Below are 27,435 nucleotides of genomic sequence, written 5' to 3'. Positions count from 1 at the left end.
GCTACGGGGCGATAGTCATTTAGTTTAGTTACCTTAGCTTTCTTGGGAACAGGAACAATGGTGGCCATCTTGAAGCATGTGCGGACAGCAGACTGGGATAGGGATTGATTATGTCCATAAACGCACCAGCCAGCTGGTCTGCGCATGCTCTGAGGACGCGGCTAGGGATGCCGTCTGGGCCGGCAGCTTTGTAAGGGTTAACACGTTTAAATGTTTTACTCACATTAGCCGCATTGCAGGAGAGCCCACAGTCTTTGGTAGCGGGGCGTGTCGGTGGCACTGTGTTGTCCTCAAAGCTCGCAAAGAAGTTGTTTAATTTGTCTGAGAGCGAGACGTCGATGTCCAACTCATCCTCTCTCTAGTTTATCATCCTCAATTCAAGCCAGATACTGGCAATTACACAAACAGCAGGGTCGTAGTTTATGGGCAGACACAATACTACTACATTACATACAGCCTAGGCTTTTGTTTAAAAAAGCTAATCAAATATGAACTAAACAGACAAAGCAGTATATAAAAACCTTGGTTTGAAGGCGCCAGTGTTTACATAAACAATGCCAGTGTTCACACAAATCAGTTCTGTTTATGGCAGCCAGAGCCGGGGTATATCAGGCTCTCACAGGGACGGGGGCTGTTAGACATCCAACCTTGCCATGCCCATATGTGCTTCACACAAGCTATCCAGACAAGCAACTGGCATCTCCCTTCACATGGCGCTATGTGGGCTGTGTCAAGCCCAGCGTGCGTCACTACCGGCTTGCCTCGCTGCACTCCAAACACCGTGGCGTCTGTCAGGCTGGGACGGACATATGCCTCCATCCCTCATGCCACTCGCTCCTGTTAAAATGCTTGACATTCAATGCTACATTCACAAGTCAACACATGACTGCTGCTCACGATTCTGGGCCCGTATCCACAAAGCATCTCAGAAAAGGTCCTATAATATTACCGTTATATCAACACACTTGTCACTACCATTTAACAACGCTTTGGCACAGTTTGGCATCCAAAAACTTGCCGATAATGTTGCATAAAACATTTGAAGGGTCTATAATTTTCACTCAATACAAAGTTAACATTGGCCCTAGATGCTTTTAATTGCCCAACTTCTAGGCATATTTTTTAACAACCTGTTATTGTGCTCCAAAGGCATAACGTATGTTCACTTGTGAATGAAATAACATGTCGGTTAATTAAATAATTTAAAGAAAAATGACATGATTTATTACCCTATGTGGCATATCATGTGAAATAGGGCTAATGTGAAATAATTTTCAAAAACATGTAGGTCGAGATTATATGTGGATTGATCATATATTAAATATCAAAACATTCTTTCAACAATTCTAAAGCAACTGCATGTGACACAGTAACCACTGACTGGCTGCATTTTTCTATTATAATTTTTCTGTTAACTCTTAACTGGTTAGGACACCTCATGAGGTCTCCTAAATATCTGTCAACTAGGTGGGACTCTTATGATCAAAGAGGCTTCACGCATAGCTTTTGTTTTTACCCATAAGAGTAGGAGTAAAATATTTTCTGCTCAGACGATTTGTGGATATGGCTCCTGCTCTCAATGCAATCTTCAATGCAAGTGGACTGGCTTCATAATTCAGTAAATCTCAGTACGTCATCGTGATTGATTCCATGGTTGTCGGACATTTGGTACAGATACAACATCCTTTTAAACATCACACAGTGGAACAGTGTTGTGAAAACCCAGCAAGTTTGGTGAATGAACAGAAATGCAATGGTATTCCTTGTTACCCATAATTTCTTCCAACTCAACATCAAATTCTGATATTTTATTTCAATTCAATTATCCATCACAAACTCCTAAGACAAGCTACAAATGGCCTGTGCTTTCAAGACTACATCTTTTAAGCCACCAATAAAATTATGCAAAAAATAACTGTGCAATGTACACGATGTGCAGTATATGTTATGTCTTGTGAAATGGATGATATGTTTATGATTCTACTGCTAAATCAATAAACCAACTACTACTTCTGCTACTAATATTACAATAGGGTAAATCCATTTGAATTCAATAACATCTTCACAGCATCCCTTTTGATTTAAACAAAACTTTCCATATATGTTTGCCCATGGAAGAAGTGGTCAGAAAGTGAGCTTTTGGACCTGAATGCCAAAACATTCAAGGGATAAAGGTGTTTTAAGTTGACCCATTTTGCATACCCCACCATACCATGAGACATCCATGTCTTCATCACTGGAAAATAGAAACGGTTGAGATTTATATTATTTAAAAGCTTACAAACAGGGTTGTCAAACTGTTCTTATACAATTTATTAAGCTTAATTGTCAATGATCAAAAAATGCACAAAGTCCCATTTTTCATATTCTCATAAATTGTAGCTTAGACCCTATTTTATATAATCTGAGGTTTTTGTTTTTTTGAGCATCTTTATCTCCTGAATGTTTTGGCATTCAGGTCTAAAAGTTACTTTCTGACCACTTCTTCCATGGGCAAACATGCATGGAAATGTTTGTTTAAATCAAAAAGGATGTTGTCAAAAAGTAATTGAATTCATATGGATTTACCCTACTACAACAACTATAACTACCACTTCTTACATACACAAAAATCACTGTCTTTAACTTAGACCTATAATTAAGATGGTAGTCAAACTCTCAATACAAACTCACAATTAAATGTGCCTCTTCTTGGTAAAGTATGTAGTTAATGGTATTTAAAGGGATCTGTGAAAGATTCCCAGAACTGTTGTCCAAACCCTTGCCCAAGCTCAGTTTCAGCTAATGAAGCTAAACACAGCTGGCCTGTGGGAAATTGCTCACCCAGAGAATGCTGTCTAATTAGCAGCAACAGGATGGGTTTCGGTATTGCCACTGGGAAAATCACACAAACCACATGGAGCAAAGAGAACCACTCCAATGGCACCACTCACTTTCCCACCACCCAAAGATGCCTCAATGATGTTGGACAGAGCTTTTATCATTAAAAACTCAAATCATGATGGAACCTTAACAGGTCCCCACTGGTGTCCTAAACTAAAAACACTTGACAAAACTACTCATAACAATATTTTACTTAAATCCAATGTGGTATTCTGCTTACGCTGTATCATTACCAAGTCTTAACTGTTCCTGATGAAACCAGTCAAAATAAAAACACCCTCAAAATATCAGTCCCTGAAAATTGCAGACATACTGTACACACCATCACAATGTGAGCTCATAGTAACTCACCACACCTCCTTTCCTAGTAAGGCAGTAAACAGACACAGTCATCTGTCTGCGCTAGAGATATCCTTTTCAAAGTCAAATCAACTCAGTGTTGATAAAGAGGCAGTTTACCTAGTAGTCCAAACTGACTGTCTGCTAGTGTCAGAGGACCTACCTTGTGGGAAATCCACCTTGTTAGAATCATAACTAAGGACCAGATCAGTACAATTCCCATTGGACCGTGTGGCCGAGGATCATACTCCCTCTCCCTGGATGTACATGGGTGTTTCTGTGTCGTGGGTCCAGCCCGGATAAATATTAGCAGACAGGCAGACGAAGGACAGCTCAAGGCCCAGGCAGGCAGGAGGGGACGGACAGAGAGTAAGCAGAGCCTTGTGCAGCTGTCTTAGCTCCAGCGCTAGCTACCTATCACCTGACTGACTGCCCAGTCCTAACACTCCTGGGACTGCCTGACAGACTGACTGGCTGGGCTGGCTGACTCACTGCCAGTCGACCGAAGGGCTGGTGTGAGGGGTACACACCACACTCTCTCCCTTCAGCCCCATATGGACGGATGGTGTTGCACTGTGGCAACGGCCAAACACCATCATAAACACTCTGACACAGAGAAGGGGGTGGGGGGTAGAGGGGACAAGGTGTACCAACATTACTACACCTCAATGTCACGTTATTCATGACGTAGGGGTTCGAGAAACCAAAAAGGTCAGAAGGAGATGACTGCATAGCCTGGCTTCAACAGTATGTGTGCCTTGCTAAAGGCATGGTGGTTTGGGGAGTTGGCATACAGTACATATGAATTGTCAATATGAAACATGGGACACACAATGACAGAGATATCCTTTTAGTCAAATCAACTGTGTTGATAAAAAGGCAGTGATACCTAGTAGTCCAAATGGACTGTGTGCTGGGGTCAAATGACCTACCTTCTAGGAAATCCCCCTTGTTAGAATCACAACCAAGGACCAGATCGGTACAATTCCCATTGGACCTCCCAGCAGAGGATCATACCAGTGTTCTTTCCCTGCACTTAAGGTACAGGTATTTGAGTTTGCCACAGCAACACGAGTCCAACAATGTAAAAACGTGGGTTCTGCTGCCAAGATGAAGACAAAAGGTTTATACTATGAGAAATTATCTCTGATAATAAGCCCAAATTAAACGAGGGGAAAGAGATCACTGACGTTCCCAAGTCTCTGTTCTACTATGCACTTAACGTCATCAGAACAATGTGGCTCCTTTCGCTACATAAACTTAGAGAAAGATTCAGTTATACCATTAACATAAGTTACAATCTTATACAATACAAGTCAGTCTGGCAGATTGTTGTAGGAAGAGAGACAAAGGGAAAAGTTTCTCTGAGACGCTCTGGGTCTGTAGCCTTGAATAAATGCTGTCCCAAAACAGGGGTTAGGTATGCAGTCATACTCAGGCAGCGCACAGCCTGAATTAGACCCTCAACATACGTCGACATCACAGCTGATAAGTCTGGTGAACGGGGACCAGAAATAGATCACCATCACACACCATCATCAGGCAAGGGCCTCAAACCAACGGCACAGGAAGTCTTGTGAACTCAACACACACGGCTTGGGAAATTGTCATCCTCCTTTTCTAGGAGTAGGCATTTATCGTAGAGAAATCGGAACTGTCTTCACCACTAGTGTATTAGTGGCCCCTCAATGACACTGAAGTCGATGGAATAATCAGGAAACATCCCAAGTGTCCTGTTAGGACAGCTACGCAAACATTCCACTCTAAAATCTAGCTAACAGGACACTTGGGATGTTTCCTGATTATTCCCTCGACTTCAGTGTCATTGAGGGGCCACTAATACACTAGTGGTGAAGACAGTTCCGATTTCTCTACGATAAATGCCTACTCCTAGAAAATATTAAAATGACAAACATCAGACCTCAATGTTAAACATGTCATATTTCAAAAGGTTAGTTACTAGAATTTTTTTATTAAAAAAGATTGCAGACATTTGAAAGCAAGCCTAAATATCAACCAAATGTCAGTTGTAGATTTAACTTCCTCTTTTCCATTTGGTGGAAATGGGAATATAAAAACTAAATGTGCAGTGTCCTACAAAAACGGGTGCATTCAGAGCAACTGTGTAAAATAAGCTCTTTCATAGATAATTCACCTAAGAGATACAGTGGATTCAGGAAATATTTAGACCCCTTGACTTTTTCCCACATTGTTACGTTGCAGCCTTATTCTAACACAATTACCCATAATAACAAAGCAAAAACTGTTGTTTTTTTTTACATTTTTGCAAATGTATTAAAAATAAACTGAAATATAATGACAAAGCAAAAACTGTTTTTTAGACATTTTTGCAAATGTATTAAAAATAAACTGAAATATGACATTTACATTCAGACACTTTACTCAGTACTTTGTTGAAGCACCTTTGGCAGTGATTACAGCCTTGAGTCTTCTTGGCTATGACTCTAAAATGTGTATGTGACCAATAACATATTATTTGATTTATTTGGGAAGTTTGTCCCATTCTTCTCTGCAGATCCTCTCAAGCTCTGTCAGGTTGGTTGGGGTGAGACGCTGCGCAGCTATTTTCAGATCTCTCATGAGGTGTTAGATCGGGTTCAAGTCCGGGATCTGGCTAGGCCACTCAAGGACATTCAGAGACTTGTCCTGAAGCCACTCCTGCGTTGTCTTGGCTGTGTGCTTAGGGTTGTTGTCCTGTTGGAAGGTGAACCTTTGCCCCAGTGAGGTCCTGAGTACTCTGGAGCAGGTTTTCATCAACAATCTCTCTGTACTTTGCTCCGTTCATCTTTCCCTCGATCATGACTAGTCTCCCAGTAACTGCCGCTGAAAAACATCCCCACAGCATGATGCTGCCACCACCATGCTTCACCGTAGGGATGGTGCCTGGTTTCCTCCAGACGTGACGCTTGGCATTCAGACCAAAGAGTTTAATCTTGGTTTCATAAGACCTGAGAATATTGTTTCTCATGGTCTGAGAGTCCTTTAGGTGCCTTTTGGCAAACTCCAAGCAGGCTGTCATGTGCCTTTTATTAAGGAGTGGCTGCCGTCTGGTCACTCTACCATAAAGGCCTGATTGGTGGAGTGCTGCAGAGATGGTTGTCCTTCTGGAAGGTTCTCCCATCTCCACAGAGGAACTCTGGAGCTGTCAGTGACCATCGGGTTCTTGGTCACCTCCCTGACCAAGGCCATTCTCCCCCGATTGCTCAGTTTGGCTAGGCGGCCAGCTCTAGGAAGAGTCTTGGTGGTTCCAAACTTCTTCCATTTAAAAATGGAGGCCACTGTGTTCTTGGGGACCTTCAATGCTGCAGAAATCTATTGGTACCCTTCCCCAGATCTGTGCCTCAACACAATCCTGTGTTGGAGCTCTATGGACAATTCCTTTGACCTCATGACATGGTTTTTGCTCTGACATGCACTGTCAACTGTGGGACCTTATATAGACAGGTGTGTGCCTTTCATGTCCAAATCATGTCCAATCAATTGAATTTACCACAGGTGGATTCCAATCAAGTCGTAGAAACATCTCAAGGAGGATCAATGGAAACAGGATGCACCTGAGCTCAATTTCGAGTCTCTTATCAAAGGGTCTGAATACATATGTAAATAAGGTATTTCATTTTTTTTATTTAATATAAATTTGCAGACATTTCTAAAAACCTGTTTTTGCTTTATCATTATTGGGTATTTTGTGTAGATTGCTGAGGATTTTTTGTTATTTAATCCATACTTTCTGAAGGCACTGTACACATTGGAAAGCCTACAAAACCACATACCATCTGTGCCTAGTGGCAGTCCAGCAACTAAGGAGCCGATTAAGATTGAGTGGGCAACCTGGTCTCATAGACTAGATGTAACATAGGAAAAGTAAATCCTGGACATTCAAATTAGTATGATATGTTACGTTTAGCATGGTTACATAAGACAGAAGGTTTCTTAAGGCAAAAAACGAAAGGAGGATGGTTGGTCGGGGTTGATGGTTTTTCGCTTTGTCATTATGGGGTACTGTGTGTAGATTGATGAGGATTTAAAAACATTTTTTTATCCATTTTATAATAAGGCTGTAACGTAGCAAAATGTGGAAAAAGTCAAGGGGTCTGAATACTTTCCGAACGCACTATAGATAATATTCCACATAATACTTTCCAGTTGAATAATGTGATGACAGCAAACCATCTCATACTGGACGTCTGTCTACATCCCAAATGGCACCCCTTTGCACTACTTTTGAGCAGGGCCTAAAGGGCTGTGGTCAATAGTGCACTATATGGAGAACAGGGTGCCATTTTTCGACATAGCTTCTGTCCCATAGTCACGTGTGATGATGATAAAGCCATCTGAGTGCAGGAAACAGCATAACACAGGTTTTTCCAGCTCATCATGTTTCTGGCGGGTTGGGGAGAGCTACAATAAGATATTAAGATGCGTCCTAGGCCCTCCCATTCAAGAATTTACAAGGCATTTCTTTCTGAAATCAGCTTTGAAGAGAAGACTAGTTTGAAAGCATGTGTGAGCTGGATTGAAAGAAGACTAGTTTGAACTGTAATTCAGGTTTGGCATGACACAAACAAGCAAATGAAACTGGTTGAAAATAAGGTCAGAAGACAAACTTTTCTTTATCAAAGGACAGATTATTAGGACGGAACCTTGGCTTGCGTTTAGTATCAGTTCAACCTTCCTTTAGGCCTCAAAGCTGTCAAAATATGCAAATTCAGACTTCATGCAAACTAAAGTTGACCATATATTCAAATCTGACAGGACACTCGTCCACAAATAGTATGACAGGTAAATTTACCTGAAGCTCGAACAAGGCTATTCTATCAAGTACAGGCCCGTGGAAAGCATACTGTAACATGTAGCGTACTGTAATCTCCCCCCTATTTTGCATAGAACCTTAGGGCGTAGGGCGACAAAACTAAAATGACAATTGCGCTGAAAGGTGAAATAACATATGCAAAAGCTGAAATGACAAATATCAATGTATATTTTCAGAAGAACTTAGCTCTGGGATGGGCAACTGGCGACCCTAGTCTGTTGGCCAGCGGACACATTTCCAACCCTATGTTTGTTTGTTTATATAACTCTTCTAGGCAGAGTTGCAAAGAAAAAGCCATATCTCAGACTAGCCAATAAAAAGAAAAGATTAAGATGGGCAAAAGGACACAGACACTGGATAGAGGAACTCTTGCCAAGAAGGACAGCATCCCGGAGTTGCCTCTTCACTGTTGACTTTGAGACTGGTGTTTTGCGGGTACTATTTAATGAAGCTGCCAGTTGAGAACTTGTGAGGCGTCCGTTTCTCAAACTAGACACTCAAATGTAATTGTCCTCTTCTCAATTGTGCACCGGGGCCTCCCACTCCTCTTTCTACTCTGGTTAGAACCAGTTGGCGCTGTTCTGTGAAGGGAATAGTACACAGCTTTGTACGAGATCTTCAGTTTCTTGGCAAATTCTTGCATGGAATAGCCTTCATTAATCAGAACAAGAATAGACTGGTTAGTTTCAGAAGAAAGTCTTTGTTTCTGGCCAATTTGAGTCTTTAATCAAACCCACAAATGCTGATGCTCCAGATACTCAACTAGTCTAAAGATGGCCAGTTGTATTGCTTCTTTAATCAGGACAACAGTTGTCAACTGTGATAACACAATTGCAAAAGGGTTTTCTAATTATCAATTAGCCTTTTAAAATGATAAACTTGGATTAGCTAATACAACGGGCCATTGGAACACAGGAGTGACGGTTGCTGATAATGGGCCTCTGTACGCCAATGTAGATATTCCATTAAAAATCAGCCATTTCCAGCTACAATAGTCATGTACAACAATGTCTACTGTATTTCTGTATTTTATACCTGTATTTCAAGGCCTACCTTCAAACTCAGTGCCTCATTGCTTGAAATCAAAAGAAATCAGCCAAGACCTCCACAAGTCTGGTTCATCCTTGGGAGCAATTTCCAAATGCCTGAAGGTACCACGTTCAACTGTACATACAATAATACGCAAGTATAAACACCATGGAACCACGCAGCCGTCATACCGCTCAGGAAGGAGACACGTTCTGTCTCCTAGAGATGAACGTACTTTGGTGCGAAAAGTTTATTTATTTGTCACGTGCGCCGAATACAACAGGTGTAGACCTTACAGTGAAATGCTTACTTACAGGCTCTAACCAATAGTGCAAAAAAGGTATTAGGTGAACAATAGGTAAGTAAGGAAATAAAACAACAGTAAAAAGACAGGCTATATACAGTAGCGAGGCTATAAAAGTAGTGAGGCTACATACAGACACCGGTTAGTCAGGCTGATTGAGGTAGTATATACATGTAGATATGGTTAAAGTGACTATGAATATATGATGAACAGAAAGTAGCAGTAGCGTAAAAGAGGGGTTGGCGGGTGGTGGGACACAATGCAGATAGCCCGGTTAGCCAATGTGTGTGAGCACTGGTTGGTCGGCCCAATTGAGGTAGTATGTACATGAATGTATAGTTAAAGTGACTATGCATATGATAAACAGAGAGTAGCAGCAGCGTAAAAAGAGGGGTTGGGGGGGCACACAATGCAAATAGTCCGGGTAGCCATTTGATTACTTGTTCAGGAGTCTTATGGCTTGGGGGTAAAAACTGTTGAGAAGCCTTTTTGTCCTAGACTTGGCACTCCGGTACCGCTTGCTATGCGGCAGTAGAGAGAACAGTCTATGACTGGGGTGGCTGGGGTCTTTGACAATTTTTAGGACCTTCCTCTGACACCGCCTGGTGTAGAGGTCCTGGATGGCAGGCAGCTTAGCCCCAGTGATGTACTGGGCCGTACGCACTACCCTCTGTAGTGCCTTCCGGTCGGAGGCCGAGCAATTGCCGTACCAGGCAGTGATGCAACCAGTCAGGATGCTTTCGATGTTGCAGCTGTAGAACCTTTTGAGGATCTCAGGACCCATGCCAAATCTTTTTAGGGTCCTGAGGGGGAATAGGCTTTGTCGTGCCCTCTTCACGACTGTCTTGGTGTGTTTGGACCATTCTAGTTTGTTGTTGATGTGGACACCAAGGAACTTGAAGCTCTCAACCTGCTCCTGCTGAGAATGGGGGCATGCTCGGTCCTCCTTTTCCTGTAGTCCACAATCATCTCCTTAGTCTTGGTTACGTTGAGGGATAGGTTGTTATTTTGGCACCACCCGGCCGGGTCTCTGACCTCCTTCCTATAGGCTGTCTCGTCTTTGTCGGTGATCAGGCCTACCACTGTTGTGTCGTCTGCAAACTTAATGATGGTGTTGGAGTCGTGCCTGGCCATGCAGTCGTGGGTGAACAGGGAGTACAGGAGGGGACTGAGCACGCACCCCTGGGGAGCTCCCGTGTTGAGGATCAGCATGGCAGATGTGTTAGTACCTACCCTCACCTCCTGGGGGCGACCCATCAGGAAGTCCAGGATCCAGTTACAGAGGGAGGTGTTTGGTCCCAGGATCCTTAGCTTAGTGATGAGCTTTGAGGGTACTAGAGTGTTGAACGCTGAGCTGTAGTCAATGAATAGCGTTCTCACATATGTGTTATTTTTGTCCAGGTGGGAAAGGGCAGTGTGGAGTGCAATAGAGATTGCATCATCTGTGGATCGGTTTGGGCGGTATGCAAACTGGAGTGGGTCTAGGGTTTCTCGGATAATGGTGTTGATGTGAGCCATTACCAACCTTTCAAAGCACTTCATGGCTACGGACGTGTGTGCTACGGGTCTGTAGTCATTTAGGCAGGTTGCCTTTGTGTTCTTGGGCACAGGAACTATGGTGGTCTGCTTGAAACATGTTGGTATTACAGACTCAAATCAGGAACATGTTGAAAATGTCAGTGAAGACACTTGCCAGTTGGTCAGCAGATGCCTGGAGCACAGGTCCTAGTAATCCGTCTGGCCCCGCAGCCTTGTGTATGTTGACCTGTTTAAAGGTCTTACTTACGTCGGCTACGGAGAGCGTGATCACACAGTCGTCTGGAACAGCTGATGCTCTCATGCATGCCTCAGTGTTGCTTGCCTCGAAGCGAGGATAGAAGTGATTTAGCTCGTCTGGTAGGCTCGTGTCACTGGGCAGCTCGCGGCTGTGCTTCCCTTTGTAGTCTGTAATAGTTTGCAAGCCCTGCCACATAAGATAAGCATCGGTGCCGGTGTAGTATGATTCAATCTTAGCCCTGTATTGACGCTTTGCCTGTTTGATGGTTTGTCGCTGGGCATTGCAGGATTTCTTGTAAGCTTCCGGGTTACAGTCCCGCACCTTGAAAGTGGCAGCTCTACCCTTTAGCTCAGTGCGAATGTTGCCTGTAATCCATGGCTTCTGGTTGGGGTATGTACGTGCAGTCACTGTCGGGACGACGTCCTCGATGCACTTATTGATAAAGCCAGTGACTGATGTGGTGTACTCCTCAATGCCATCGGAACAATCCCGGAATATGTTCCAGTCTGTGACAGCAAAGCAGTCCTGTAGTTTAGCATCTGCTTCATCTGACCACTTTTTTGTAGACCGAGTCACTGGTGCCTCCTGCTTTAATTTTTGCTTGTATGCAGGAATCAGGAGGATAGAGTTGTGATCGGATTTACCAAATGGAGGGCGAGGGAGAGCTTTATACGCGTCTCTGTGTGTGGAGTACAGGTGATCTAGAATTGTTTTCCCTCTGGTTGCACATTTAACATGTTGATAGAAATTTGGTAGAACTGATTTAAGTTTCCCTGCATTAAAGTCTCCAGCCACTAGGAGCGCCGCCTCTGGGTGAGTGGTTTCCTGTTTGCTTATTTCCTTATATAGCTGACTGAGTGCGGTCTTAGTGCCAGCATCTGTCTGTGGTGGTAAATGAACAACCACGAAAAGTATAGCTGAAAACTCTCTAGGCAAATAGTGTGGCCTGCAATTTATCACAATATACTCTACTTCAGGCGAGCAAAATCTAGAGACTTCCTTAGATTTCATGCACCAGCTGTTGTTTACAAATATGCACAGACCGCCCCCCCTCGTCTTACCGGAGTGTGCTGTTCTATCTTGCTGGTGCAGCGTATATCCCGCTAGCTGAGTATCCATGTTGTCATTCAGCCACGATTCCGTGAAACATAGGATATTACAGTTTTTGATGTCCTGTTGGTAGGATATTCGTGATCGTAACTCGTCTAATTTATTGTCCAATGATTGCACATTGGCGAGTAGTATTGACGGTAATGGCAGCTTTCCAAACGCTTTCTCCAGGTCCTGACCAGGCATCCGGCTCTTTGTCCTCTGTACCTGTGTCGCTTCCTCTTGCAAATAACGGGGATGTCGGCCCTGTGGGGTATTTGGAGAATGTATTGTGCGTCCTCCTTGTTGTAGAAAAAATCTTTGTCTAATCCGAGGTGAGTGATCTCTGTCCTGATATCCAGAAGCTCTTTTTTGCCTTAAGATACGGTGGCAGAAACATTATGTACAAAATAAGTTAAAAACAACGCGAAAATAAACACATAGCACAATTGGTTGGGCGCCGCAAAACTGCTGCCATTTCTTCCGGCGCCATTTTTCCTTCACATTATGGGGTATTGTTCACCTACTCTGCGTCTCACAAAGACACGGTTTGAACCAAAAATCTCAAAATTTGGACTCATCAGACCAAAGGACAGATTTCCACCAGTCTAATGTCCATTGCTCATATTTCTTGGCCCAAGCAAGTCTCTTCTTATTATTTGTGCCTTTTAGTAGTGGTTTCTCTGTAGCAATTTGGCAGGTAGCCTAGTGGTTAGAGCTTTGGGCTAGTAATTGAAAGGTTGCTGGATCGAATCCCTGAGCTGACAAGGTAAAAATCAGTTGTTCTGCCCCTGAATAAGGCAGTTAACCCACTGTTAAGAATTTGTTCTTAACTGAATTGCCTGGTTAAATGTAAAGAAGAAAATTTGACCACAAAGGCCTGATTCAAGCAGTCTCATCTGAACAGTTTATGTTGAGATGTGTCTTTTACTTGAACTCTGTGAAGCATTTATTTGGGCTGCAATCTGAGGTGCAGTTAAATCGAATAAACTTATCCTCTGCAGCAGAGGTAACTCTCGGTCTTCCTTTCCTGTGGCGGTCCTCACGAGAGCCAGTTTCATCATAGCGCTTGATGGTTTTTGGGACTGCACTTGAAGAAACTGTCAAAGTTCTTGACATTTTCCGGATTGACTGACCTTCATGTCTTAAAGTAATGATGGACTGTCATTTCTCTTTGCTTATTTGAGCTGTTCTTGCCACAATATGAACTTGGTGTTTTACCAAATAATGCTATCTTCTGTATACCACCCCTTCCTTGTCACAACACCACTGATTGGCTCAAACGCATTAAGGAGGAAAGAAATTCCACAAATGTACTTCTAACAAGGCACACCTGCCAACTGAAATGCATTCCAGTGACTACCTCATGAAGCTGGTTGAGAAAACGCCAAGGTGGCTACTTTGAAGAATCTCAAATATAAAATATATTTTGATTTGTTTAACACTTTTTTGGTTACTACATGATTCCATGTGTCATTTCACAATTGTGATGTCTTCACTGTTATTCCACAATGTAGAAAATAGTAAAAAAAACTCAGTCAGGGTCTCAATTTCAAAATTTGGTTGTGCATCAGCAGTTTTTCTCTTTCTCTCAAAGTTGCCCATCCCTGACTTAGCTAGAGACAGTACCTGCAATCCAATACTATGTTGTTGCTGCAGAGGACAGACAATGCAATGTACATGTTCAGATGACTGTTTGTCAGTCAGATCAGATGCCTTTGATGTGGTTCAACTATGGACACACAATCACACAGTCACAGGGGCTTTGGCTTTCATGTTTAAACAGGCTCCCTAGTCCTACCCACATCACTCATACAGCATCCTGCACCTCTTGACGTCACTGGCCCATTCAACAGCAGTCTCCTTATCTCCATCTGCATCATCCTGTATTATTCATAAGGTCTAAACATCTGAGCAAAGTTTAGTATACACACACCTTAGACAGCCATATCTATTAACTACAAGCTAGTCTGATGAGTAGCCCGGCAGGCTGGCTACATGACTAGACAGCTAAAACAGATTATTCACTTCCACAGCAGATGACACATTCTGGCGTGCTTCTGAAAAAATGCATAGCATCTGCGTCACTGAGCGACTCAGAAAATACCTGGACTGTAATCTTCATTATATATAGGTATATCTCTATATACAGGTATATCTCTCTGGTCACCCCTAAAGCCAACTCCTCCTTTGGTCGTCTCTCCTTCCAGTTCTCTGCTGCCAATGACTGGAACGAACTACAAAAATCTATGAAACTGGAAACACTTATAACTCCCTCACTAGCTTTAAGCACCAGCTGTCAGAGCAGCTCACAGATCACTGCACCTGTACATAGCCCATCTATAATTTAGCCCAAACTACTACCTCTTCCCCTACTGTATTTATTTATTTTATTTATTTTGCTCCTTTGCACCATATTATTTATATTTTAACTTTGAACTTTCTTCAAACTACAAATCTACCATTCCAGTGTTTTTCTTGCTATACTTTATTTACTTTGCCACCATGGCATTTTTTGCCTTTACCTCCCTTATCTCACATCATTTGCTCACATTGTATATAGTCTTATTTTTTTCTACTGCATCATTGATTGTATGTTGTTTTATTCCATGTGTAACCCTGTGTTGTTGTATGTTGTCGAACTGCTTTGCTTTATCTTGGCCAGGTCGCAATTGTAAATGAGAACTTGTTCTCAACTTGCCTACCTGGTTAAATAAAGGTGAAATAAATAAAATAAAATTATGCTGTAGCTGTACACTAAGTCCATTGCAGCGAACGACTTGGTGTTTGAGGTGCCTTGACATTTAAAATCTGAATTGTATCCATCAATCAAGCAGACAGACCAATCAGGTTTATTAGTCTGGGCTATTACTCTAGGGCAAGTAAACCTTGCATTGCTCAGGTTTATCCCATATCAGTTCTAGTGGGCTGGCTGACTACAGAGATGTAACTAATAAAGCTAAAAGAGGAGGAAAGTACAGGACAGATGAACTCTCCCTTAGCCTCTGTGTGTCCTGTCCCCAAAACACATGCGGTCTCTAAACTGTAAAAGAAACAAGAGCTAAAACTGTTCTAAGGTGCTTCACAAATTTAAAGTATCCCCATGAATTGTGGCACTTCAGTGTGGAGAGTAGCGTGAGCATCTCCACATTCCTTTCAGTGCGTTACCTGTAGTAAATCCCACTTCAGAGGGTGTTTGTGTGTGTACTGGATGGGCTCTTCTCTTAATGGAACAGACCATGAGGTCTGGCTCATGGAGGGCCATAAAAGACAATCAGCAATATAGGGGAAAGGCAAACAGTCTGTACTGGAGCATTGTGAGGGGTTCATAAACTAATCACAGACCCTTACTGGCCTCTCACAGAACACAGAGTGATGCAGGGCTGTTAAGCCTGCAGGGGAGTTGGAGGTGAAGTGTGAGGTAAGAACCATCATGTCATATCTACCTCATGAATAGTTCCATTTGCAATCGTATTATGTAAACATATAACAATTTAAAGTAGATAAAGATTCCATTGATCAAGTATGAATATGAAGAGAATATCTCTAATAACAGAAAACAACTTTATACAATGATGATGTCTTCAACTAAAAGAAAGAAACCTCTCAGAAACTTTTAAAGGGATACTTCGGGATTTTGGCCATGAAGCCCTTTATCTACTTCACCAGAGTCAGATGAACTTGTGGATACCATTTTTATGTCTCTGTGTCCAGTATGAAGGAAGTTTGAGGTAGTTTCATGAGCCACTGCTAACTAGCATTAGCGCAATGACAGGAAGTCTATAGGTATCTACTAGCATGTTAGCAGATACCCAAAGACTTCCAGTCATTGCGCTAACACTAGGCAAGAAACAAATCAAGTATAGTCTACAGTTTTCTTTCAATAAAAGTAGTAAAACAACTGCTTGTTAATGACTTTTCAACTAGATTTTACCTAATAATTAAGGGCATTAACTACTTATAAACTAAACTAGATGTCATCCGATTAATAGGCATGGCCGATTAATTGGGGCCGATTTCAAGTTTTCAAAACAATCGGTAATCTGCATTTTTGGACACCAATTATGGCCGATTACATTGCAATCCACGAGAAGACTGCGTTGCAGGCTGACCACCTGTTACAAGAGTGCAGCAAGGAGCCAAGGTAAGTTGCTAGCTAGCATTAAACTTATAAAAAAACGATCAATCTTAACATAATCACTAGTTAACTACACATGGTTGATGAAATTACTAGTTTAACTAGCTTGTCCTGCATTGCATATAATCAATGCGGCGCCTGTTAATTTATCATTGAATCACAGCCTACTTCACCAAATGGGTGATGATTTAACAAAAGCGCATTCGCGAAAAAAGCAGTCGTTGCACCAATGTACCTCACCATAAACCTCAATGCCTTTCTTAAAATCAATACTTCTCTTGCATTCAGTGCAAGCAGAGTCAGGGTATACGCAGCAGTTTGGGACGCCTGGCTCGTTGCGAACTGTGTGAAGACCATTTCTTCCTAACAAAGACCGTAATTAATTTGCCCGAATTTTACATAACTATGACATGACATTGAAGGTTGTGCAATGTAACAGCAATATTTAGACTTAGGGTTGCCACCCGTTCGATAATATACGTAACAGTTCGTATTTCACTGAAAGAGTAAACATTTTGTTTTCGAAATGATAGTTTCCGGATTTTACCATATTAATGGCCAAAGGCTCGTATTTCTGTGTGTTTATTATATTATAATTAAGTCTATGATTTGATATTTGATAGAGCAGTCCGACTAAGCGGTGATAGGCAGCAGCAGGCTCGTAAGCATTCATTCAAACAGCACTTTACTGCGTTTGCCAGCAGCTCTTCGCAATGCTTGAAGCACAGTGCTGTTTATGACTTCAAGCCTATCAACTCCCGAGATTAGGCTGGCAATACTATAGTGCCTATAAGAACATCTAATAGTCAAAAGCAGCGTTTCTAAAAAGTATGGGTCGCGGACCTGTTAATGGTGGCTCGCGACGTAAATGTATAATTATTTCATTCATTACTGGAATTGATTTGGCCAAGTGCAACTGCGCTCTCGGTTCAGTGCGCTCTCTGTTTAGCAGCGGTCTCTGCTCTGTTTGGCAGCTGGGAGAGGGAGATGCCTGTGTGCTTCGCGGTTTACCGGATGTTTTTTTCTGCAGTTTTCTTGAAGATCACTCCGCGACACACACGCTGCAGCGCTGTCGTTCAAGCCACTGACTTATTCCCGCTCGCCATCACTCACCGCTGTCATGAAATGGACTCATGCTAGCCAAAAGTTCTGACTGAGGTCATGAAACACAAATACAGTGATGACTTTGTGTCTCTTTCATACAAACTTTGAGAAATAACGAGGAGTGCCCACAATGTGTTTTGTGTGGGGAAGTGCTTAGTAATGAGTCTCTCAAAACGAACAAATGAATAAAACTACACGTCCTGACCAAACATCCAGGCACAACATGACAGTAAACCCAGGGAGTTATTTCAGAACAGGGCAGAATGCTTCAGGAAACAGTGCTTCGAAAGAGGAAAAGTAAGTCAACTAACAAGGCATTGTTGTCATTTTATAACAGGTGATGACAAGCAGAAATAAGGGAGTACTATCTCTCATAGTAGTAGATGTGAGTTTCTCTTTCAAACAATCCCCTGGCCTTGTAACGTTACTTAACTAATAGCTAACGTTAGCCAAAGGAAGCTAACTAGCTACTGATAGTGCAACCCTAAGAAACAGTACAGATGAAGATGAAAAATTCAGGCCTACTGTACATTTTACTGTATAAATTGTTGATAACAAGTCTAGGTTGGAACTGTTGCTGTTACAAGTAATATTTTTTATTCAGAACTGGAATAAACTGATTAAAGCAAGATGCTTTTTGATATAAACACTCATACAGTTCTGGGTTGCTCATCTGCAGCAGGAAGTGGTCTCCTCACCTGACTGAGAAAGCAGTAGATGTTCTGATCCAGTTTGGCACCACATACCTATGCAAGTCAGAGTTCTCAAGTACAGAAACAGTGTCAATGCTGAGCATCACCTCAGTGTTGTACTGTCAAAAACTGAGCCCAGAATAGACATGCTTGTTGAAAACTTCAACCAGCCACACACCTCTCATTAGGACTGTGTGTATGTGTGTGTTTTCTGGTCTACATCTGTGTGATGTGATCAATCAGTTTATTCCAGTTCAGAATAAAAAGTATGTATTTTAACCGCAACAGTTCCAACCTAGACAGGTATGTAAAAGTGTTTTTAATGGGGAAAAATAAACATGAAAAGATTTATGGGTATTTCATTGTTATTTGTTTTTGTCTATATTGCATTTTTTTAGGCATAAGGGCAATGAAATGTACCGATATTTACATATAGTTGCATATTTTCCTAAGCTTGGGTCCCAGGAAAACAGAATTTCTCATTTGGGTCCCAGGCTGAAATAGTTGAAGAACCTCTGGTCAAAGGTATATGAAATACAAATGGTATAGAGAGAAATAGTCCTATAATTCCTATAATAACTACAACCTAAAACTTCTTAACTGGGAATATTGAAGACTCATGTTAAAAGGAACCACCAGCATTCACATGTTCTCATGTTCTGAGCAAGGAACTTTTTTACATGTCACATATTTCACTTTTACTTTCTTCTCCAACACTGTGTTTTTGCATTATTTAAACCAAATTGAACATGTTCCATTATTTATTTGAGAGTAAATTGATTTTATTTATGTATTATTTTAAGTTAAAATAAAAGTGTCCATTCAGTACTGTTGTAATTGTCATTATTACAAATATATATATAAAAATCGTCCGATTAATCGGTATCAACTTCTTTTGGCCCTCCAATAAATCGGTATCGACGTTGAAAAATCATAATCGGTCGACCTCTATCATAAACCCTTTCAAATCAAATGAACTTTTATTGGTCACATGCACCAAATATTTTTTTTTAATCTTTACAACCACCTTAAAGTGGAACTGACAGCATTTTATCAAATGTCTTATTAAAATCTGTTCATATACACGCCCAGAAAGAATATGACACTTTTTTATTTTTTTTTACATTTTCTGACAAGCAAGCACTGAGATACGGTCATTTCATTGGGTATACGTATACTAAGGCATTTGTGAAAATTCTATAGCAATATAGAGTGGGAAAGCGATTAATAGACACTGCAGTAAATAAAACGGAATAAAAACATGTCTCGTCCAGGACCAGAGTTTACGCAGACCTATATGCCATAGCCAGTCAGAGCTACAGTAGGCCTTTATACAAACAAGCCATTTGCCACAGGCAGTTGCAACAGCGCAACTTTAGATCATTAGAATGCATTCACTAAATGTCACAAAATACACCTGAATGGATTTCTGCAAATACCACGGGAGTCCTCTTACATTGGGGAACTTTACAGTCCTATTGATCAAACAACTGTGAAAAGGTAGGCTCTCTCCCCCTCAGTTATGCACAGAGCAAGATGTGCTAAAATCTAACGAAGGAACATTAGATAAACCCTCTCCAACTTTCAGCTAGGTTATCAATGCTGCACTGATAAACGATGGGGAATTGTAGCCTACTCATCCTTTTCCAGCTTGCCTGCCAATGCACGCTTGTCCCAACCAAGTACCCAGGCTAACTGGCTAAAGTTAGCTAGCTTGCTACTCACAGATACAATGTGAGAACACCCCACTCTGATCATTTTACTCACCCTAACAGAGTTGGTTAGGCTGTTTACATGTTATCCAGAGCATTTGTTACTAACTATAATTTTTTTTGGCCTGCCTATGTTTATTGACACGGTCATATTCAGCGGGTGTTGCACGTTCGTAAATTCATCAGTTATTCTGAGCTCTGGCACACTCAGACGAGAGTACTCTGAAATCAGAGTAGCTAGATAGCCAGAGTGCATTTGCGAACGCAAGAGATATGCTAGCTAACTGGATAACAGTCATTCAGGTTCTTGCTTGCTAACCAAATGACACCTGCATCTCTAGCGGTGTATAGCCACCGAAAAAACGCTGAGGGGAAAAAGTCAGTCACTCACCACTTCTGATCATTGCCCTTGCTAGTCTGATTGTATTGACATTCCCAGCTTTACTTACATTCGTCCGTTTTTGTCCAAAATATTGAGTCATTGAAACAGTGCATCACAAATGGAGGCAGCAAACAATGTACCAGGCCAGCTGTGATTTACAACCTGATAGCAATATTTTATGGACTAGCAAGAAATGTATTGGTGAATTATATTAAACATGCATTGAACTGCATCCATCTATTCTGCCCGCAATGCCTTAGTGTAAGTCATGGAACGTTGAGCCAAATAGAACCTATTTTTAAAACCTCTTATAAAGTTGGTTTTGTAGCATAAACTGGGAATGTAATATTAATCACTTGTTTCATATCTGCAAAGTAATTAAAGGGCTGTCAATTCCACTTTAAGTGTTATCCAATGTCCTTTATTATGGCTACTTAGATTGAGCACCTTTTAATTAAAATAACAGCTTTGTGTATATTTTAGGCTTATGCTGTGGTTATTATGCGTTTTTCCTTCTTCTGTAGGTTTGTTTGTTAAAGTGTCAGCAGGCTTCTACTACAGTATATCTGCTATACAGATGCAGACAGAGGTCATATGGGGCATAGAAACCTCCAGAGTACACCAGACCATCCCAGTAGGCCAACCCAATATGTACCCCTTCTGCATGGATGGTTCAACACCAAGGAGTGGCAGTTACAGATGCTGATTCCAAAGAAAGCTAAGGTAGCTGAACTAAATGACTAACGCCCTGTAGCACTCACTTCTGTCATCATGAATTGCTTTGAGAGACTAGTCAAGGATCATATCACCTCCACCCACTCCAATTTGCTTACCGCCCCAATAGGTCCACAGACGATACAATCGCCATCACACTGCCCTATCCCATCAGGACAAGAGGAATACCTATGTAAGAATGCTGTTCATTGACTACAGCTCAGCATTCAACACCATAGTGCCCTCCAAACTCATCTTTAACCTGTTATGGATAGGGGGCAGTATTTTCACGGCCGGATAAAAAAACGTACCCGATTTAATCTGTTTATTACTCCTGCCCAGAAACTAGAATATGCATATAATTGTTTGATTTGGATAGAAAACACCCTAAAGTTTCTAAAACTGTTTGAATGGTGTCTGTGATTATAACAGAACTCATATGGCAGGCCATAATCTAATGTTTTGCTTTCGTTGTAAAGCCTTTTTGAAATCGGACAGTGTGGTTAGATTAAGGAGAGTCGTCTTTAAAATGGTGTAAAATAGTCATATGTTTGAAAAATTGAAGTTTTCGGATTTTTGAGGAGTTTGTATTTCGCGCCACGCCCTATCATTGGATATTGGAGCGGTGTTCCGCTAGCGGAACGTCTAGATGTAAGAAGTTAAGCTTGAGACCCTGGGTCTCGACCCGGCCCTGTACAACTGGGTGCTGGACATCCTGACAGGTCGCTCCCAGGTGGTGAAGGTAGGAAACAATATCTCCACTCCGCTGATCCTCAACACTGGGGCTCCACAAGGGTGTCTTCTCAGCCCTCTCCTGTACTCCCTGTTCACCCATGACTGCGTGGCCATGCACGCCTCCAACTCAATCATCAAGTTTGCAGACGACACTATAGTAGTAGGCTTGATTACCAACAACGACAAGACAGCCTACAGGGAGGAGGTGAGGGCCCTCGGAGTGTGGTGTCAGGAAAATAACCTCTCACTCAATGTCAGCAAAACAAAAGAGATGATCGTGGACTTCAGGAAAAAGCAAAGGAAGCGCCCCCCTATCCACATCAACAGGACAGCAGTGGAGAAGGTGGAACGTTTTAAGTTCCTCGGTGTACATATCACCGACAAACTGAAATGATCCACACACACAGACAGTGTGGTGAAGAAGGCACAACAGCACCTCTTCAACCTCAGGAGGCTGAAAAAAATGTGGTTTGTCACCGAAAACCCTCACTAACTTTTACAATTGAGAGCATCCTTTCGGGCTGTATCACCGCCTGGTACGGCAACTGCACCGCACACAACCGCAGGGCTCTCCAGAGGGTGGTGCGTTCTGCACAACGCATCACCATGGGCAAACTACCTGCCCTCCAGGACACCTACAACACCTGATGTCACAGGAAGGCAAAAAAGATAATCAAGGACAATAACCACCCAAGCCACTACCTGTTCACCCCGCTTCCATCCAGAAGGCAAGGTCAGCACAGGTGCATCAAAGCTGGGACAGAGAGATAGAAACTATTTTTCAATCTCAAGGCCATCAGATTGTTAAACAGCCACCACTAGCACAGAGAGGTAGCTGCCTACCTACAGACTTGATATCAATGGCCACTTTAATAAATGGATCACCAGTCACTTTATTAATGCCACTTTAAGAATGATTACATATCTTGCATGACTCATCTCATATGTACAGTTGAAGTCAGAAGTTTACATAGACAAATACATTTAAACTCAGTTTTTCACAATTCGTGACATTTAATCCTAGTAACAAATCCCTGTTTTAGGTCAGTTAGGATCATCACTTTATTTTAAGAATATGAAATATCAGAATAATAGCAAAGAGAATGATGTATTTCGGCTTTTATTTCTTTCATCGCATTCACAGTGGGTCAAAAGTTCACATACACTCAATTAGTATTTGGTAGCATTGCCTTAAATTTTTTAACTTGGGTCAAATGTTTCAGGTAGCCTTCCACAAGCTTCCCACAATAAGTTGGGTGAATTTTGGCCCATTCCTCCTGACAGAGCTGGTGTAACTGAGTGAGGTTTGTAGGCCTCCTTGCTCGCACACGCTTTTTCAGTTCTGTCCACAAACTTTCTATAGGATTGAAGTGAGGGCTTTGTGATGGCCACTCCAATACCTTGACTTTGTTGTCCTTAAGCCATTTTGCCACAACTTTGGAAGTATGCTTGGGGTCATTGTCCATTTGGAAGACCCATTTGCGACCAAGCTCTAACTTCCTGACTGATGTCTTGAGATGTTGCTTCAATATATCTACATCATTTTCCTACCTCATGATGCCATCTATTTTTTGAAGTGCACCAGTCCCTCCTGCAGCAAAGCACCCCCACAATATGATGCTGCCACCCCCATGCTTCACAGTTGGGATGGTGTTCTTCGGCTTGCATGCCTCCCCCTTTTTCCTCCAAACATAACAATGGTCATTATGGCCAAATAGTTCTATTTTTGTTTCATCAGACCAGAGGACATTTCCCCAAAAAGTACGATCTTTGTCCCCATGTGCAGTTGCAAACCGTAGTCTTTTTTATGGCAGTTTTGGAGCAGCGGCTTCTTCCTTGCTGAGCGGCCTTTCAGGTTATGTAGATATAGGACTCGTTTTACTGTGGATGTAGATACTTTTGTACCTGTTTCCTCCAGCATCTTCACAAGGTCCTTTGCTGTTGTTCTGGGATTGATTTTCACTTTTCGCACCAAAGTACGTTCATCTCTAGGAGACAGAACGCGTCTCCTTCCTGAGCGGTATGATGGCTGCGTGGTCCCATGGTGTTTATACTTGCATACTATTGTTTGTACAGATGAACGTGGTACCTTCAGGCATTTGGAAATTGCTCCCAAGGATGAACCAGACGTGTGGAGGTCTACACATTTTTCTGAGGTCTTGGCTGATTTCTTTTGATTTTCCCATGATGTCAAGCAAAGAGGCACTGAGTTTGAAGGTAGGCCTTGAAATACATCCACAGGTACACCTCCAATTGGCTCAAATTATGTCAATTAGCCTATCAGAAGCTTCTAAAGCCATGACATCATTTCCAGGAATTTCCCAAGCTGTTTAAAGGCATAGTCAACTTAATGTATGTAAACTTCTGACCCACTGGAATTGTGAAACAGTGAATTGTAAGTGAAATAATCTGTCTGTAAACAATTGTTGGAAAAATGACTTGTGTTATGCACAAAGTAGATGTCCTAACCGACTTTCCAAAACTAAAGCTTGTTAAGAAGAAATGTATGGAGTGGTTGAAAAACAAATTTTAATGACTCCAACCTAAGTGTATGTAAACATCCGACTGTATATACTGTATCCTTCACTATCTATTATATTGTATATACTGTCTATTCCATCTTAGCCGCTCTGTCACTGCTCATCCATATATTTTATACTTATATATTCTCATCCCATTCATTTACAGCCCATCTGGTGTTCAACCTTCCCAAGTTCTCTCACGTCACCCCGCTCCTCCGCTCTCTCCACTGGCTTCCAGTTGAAGCTCGCATCCGCTACAAGACCATGGTGCTTGCCTACGGAGCTGTGAGGGGAACGGCACCTCCGTACCTTCAGGCTCTGATCAGGCCCTACACCCAAACAAGGGCACTGCGTTCATCCACCTCTGGCCTGCTCGCCTCCCTACCTCTGAGGAAGCACAGTTCCCGCTCAGCCCAGTCAAAACTGTTCGCTGCTCTGGCACCCCAATGGTGGAACAAACTCCCTCACGACGCCAGGACAGCGGAGTCAATCACCACCTTCCGGAGACACCTGAAACCCCACCTCTAAGGAATACCTAGGATAGGATAAAGTAATCCTTCTAACCCCCCCTAAAAGATTTAGATGCACTATTGTAAAGTGGTTGTTCCACTGGATATCATAAGGTGAATGCACTAATTTGTAAGTCGCTCTGGATAAGAGCGTCTGCTAAATGACTTAAATGTAAAATGTAAATGTACTAGATTGTGTGTATTAGGTTTTGTTGTGGAATTTGTTAGATATTAGGTTTTGTTGTGGAATTGTTGGATACCACCTGTTAGATACTGCTGCACTGTCGGATCTGGAAGCATAAGCATTTCGCTACACCCGCAATAACATCTGCTAACCATGTGTATGTGACCAATAAAACTTGATTTGGACTAGTTAAAAAGTTTACTGTGCCATCTTTACAAGCTATCCAGAGCTGTTGGAGCCATACAGAAACACTTGTCAAAAACTGTTTTGAACGCATGGCATGAAAAACAAGACCTCTACTGTGCAATGTTGTCAACAGCCCAGACCAGAGAGTACATGGAATATTGTGGTTCACTTTGAGACAGATGAGCTGTTTTGGTCCACTTCAATCAGCTTTAATGGATCAAAACCTCTTTGCATTACAGATAAGGAGGGGCTTAAAACATTAGTACAATAATATCACGGTAATGTTTTCTTTGGTCACATTATTAGGGATGAGGGTTTTGTCACCCAGGTCAAGTCAGGCATCTCACTGATCTAAGAGATTATGATAAAGATTAATAAAGATGATAGATCAGTCAGTCCACTGTGAGCATTCCTGTGGAAGGGTCAACTTGATCAATATGATGCGATAACAATTGTGATAACAATTAATTTGGTGGGCCACTAAAAATGTAAACAGATAAAGGAATATGGCTACTTTGTTTCCATCAAAAATATATAACTATACAAATATTTCCTGGCAGCAAGCACAACCCCAATCTTGATTTGATAGCTGAAAATGAAAGCATCAAATTGTTTTTGTTTATTCCCCAGATTGCTATTTCCCTTGCTCTTACCTTGGCCAGCTGTCTTGGGGCAGGTCCACCAAAAAAATAAGAATTGGAGCTGAAGCTAATGGCTCCCCTGCGGCTGAGAACATGTTTAGGAACCGGCCTGTCTAGAGGCAAAACCGGTAACTGATAACATACTTCCATTGAACAGTCAATGCTCGGTCCAGCTCAAATTGCAATAAAAAAGCAACATAAAACGCATAGAAAAATGTGCATTTAAGCTGCTGGCACAACTGAAAATGTGGTAATTCCAATAACAGTTCCACTTCCCTTTATTTGAGTCGAATAGATTTGAGTGTAGAAGAAATGGGTTGTTCTCTTTTTTTGATGCATCAAACTTGCACGTCACGTTATCGATAGCAATCCAACTGCTCTAATATTGTGTTCCAATATCCATATTTCATCCATTTGGATTTTTCACCATTATTCCCCTACTGAACTCAAATCCGGGCCTGAAAACGGAAAGGCCTCTTTCTTTTTGGTATCTCTGTAATAAATTGCTTCCTCATATTTAACAATATATATCCTTGTTTAATGGGGACTGTGCGCGCCAAAGCAAATCAAAACCAGACGATGAAAACGTAGACGGAAAAAATATTCAGAAAATAAGAGCCTTCATCTACAATGTTATATAAAAAGGAAATGTACAACTAAATGTGTATTTATTCTGTCCCTGCTTGAAGTGGTGGTGGTAGAGAAAGTATTCTGCATGCATTCAGTCCATTTTCACCGCGTTGCTGGCATAGATTACCGTAGCGCACAGACTGTCCATGTAGCAACACGGGGTTAATATGGGTTCTTCATGACCGTACACTCCGAAACAAATCATTTACCATGGGTCCAATAATTAACAGTAACAACAAAGACTACAACGCCACCGGAGTCCGTGTATTTCCTTTAGCTGACTCTACCTTCTTCCCAAACATAAATTCCCACCAGAGGTAGGTGGAGCTGTCGACTATCTAATGCGCCCTGTCTGAAACGTCCAATTGTATTTATCTATGGGATGTTACCCTCTTTGTGATTGGATGAAGATGAACTGCTCATATAATACATAGAAGTCTATTGGCAGCATGAAAAGCGCAGCGCTCTCTCGTCCCATTTTGTCACTGTAGTACAGTGGTTCCCAACCAGGGAAACTAGGACCCCGTATTTGATTGAGTAGGTCTTGTTTGTTTACTTACTATCACAGATTATCCTATCCCCAGATGACCCTGTCACAGATATAATGTATTTATACGCTACCTAGGTTTTCTTATATTAAAATACCAATTGTACAGTGTAAACTATTTATTTATTTAACCTTTATTTAACTAGGCAAGTCAGTTAAGAACAAATTCTTATTTACAATGACTGCCTTCCCTGGCCAAACCCTAACCCGGACGACACTGGGCCAATTGTGCACAGCCCTAAACTACAGGTAACATGATTAGTGGATTATTGCAGAGATAGCTGCTGAATCAATGGAGAACAGAATGTAAATGTGGCTTACTTTGTCATGATATGTATAGGCCTACTTTGGAAGAAATCTAAATCAGTTATATGTTAGTCTGGACACATTTTAGTTGAAACTACTGTTTTTACTTGATGTGTGTGTTTATTGCATTGTTGGTCTACATTGTTCAGATTCCAAAGGAAGTCTAGAGGACAGTCTA

The 27,435-nt window shown here is 41.8% G+C and overlaps 1 protein-coding gene across 7 annotated transcripts in view; it reads right to left on the bottom strand.

Moving 5' to 3' along the window:
- The window catches only part of LOC115156927 (high affinity cAMP-specific 3',5'-cyclic phosphodiesterase 7A), a 56,646-nt gene extending 29,918 nt beyond the window's left edge, over nt 1-26,728 (bottom strand). For 4 of the 7 annotated variants that reach the window (XM_029704760.1, XM_029704761.1, XM_029704762.1 and 1 more), the window contains exon 1: nt 25,787-26,728. In XM_029704760.1, coding sequence (XP_029560620.1) covers nt 25,787-25,924 — 138 coding nt within the window. In that variant the 5' untranslated portion in view covers nt 25,925-26,728. Of the gene's footprint in view, nt 1-3,385; nt 3,576-25,786 lie in introns of those variants that run through there. The other 3 variants (XM_029704765.1, XM_029704767.1, XM_029704769.1) reach the window with 3 other exon arrangements.
- Nucleotides 26,729-27,435: the final 707 nt, after the last annotated feature.

This window comes from Salmo trutta, chromosome 21, assembly GCF_901001165.1.
Source record: "Salmo trutta chromosome 21, fSalTru1.1, whole genome shotgun sequence".
Lineage (NCBI taxonomy): Eukaryota > Metazoa > Chordata > Actinopteri > Salmoniformes > Salmonidae > Salmo > Salmo trutta.
Note: the sequence above shows the minus strand (reverse complement) of the source record. Positions and strands in the feature narration are given on the sequence as shown.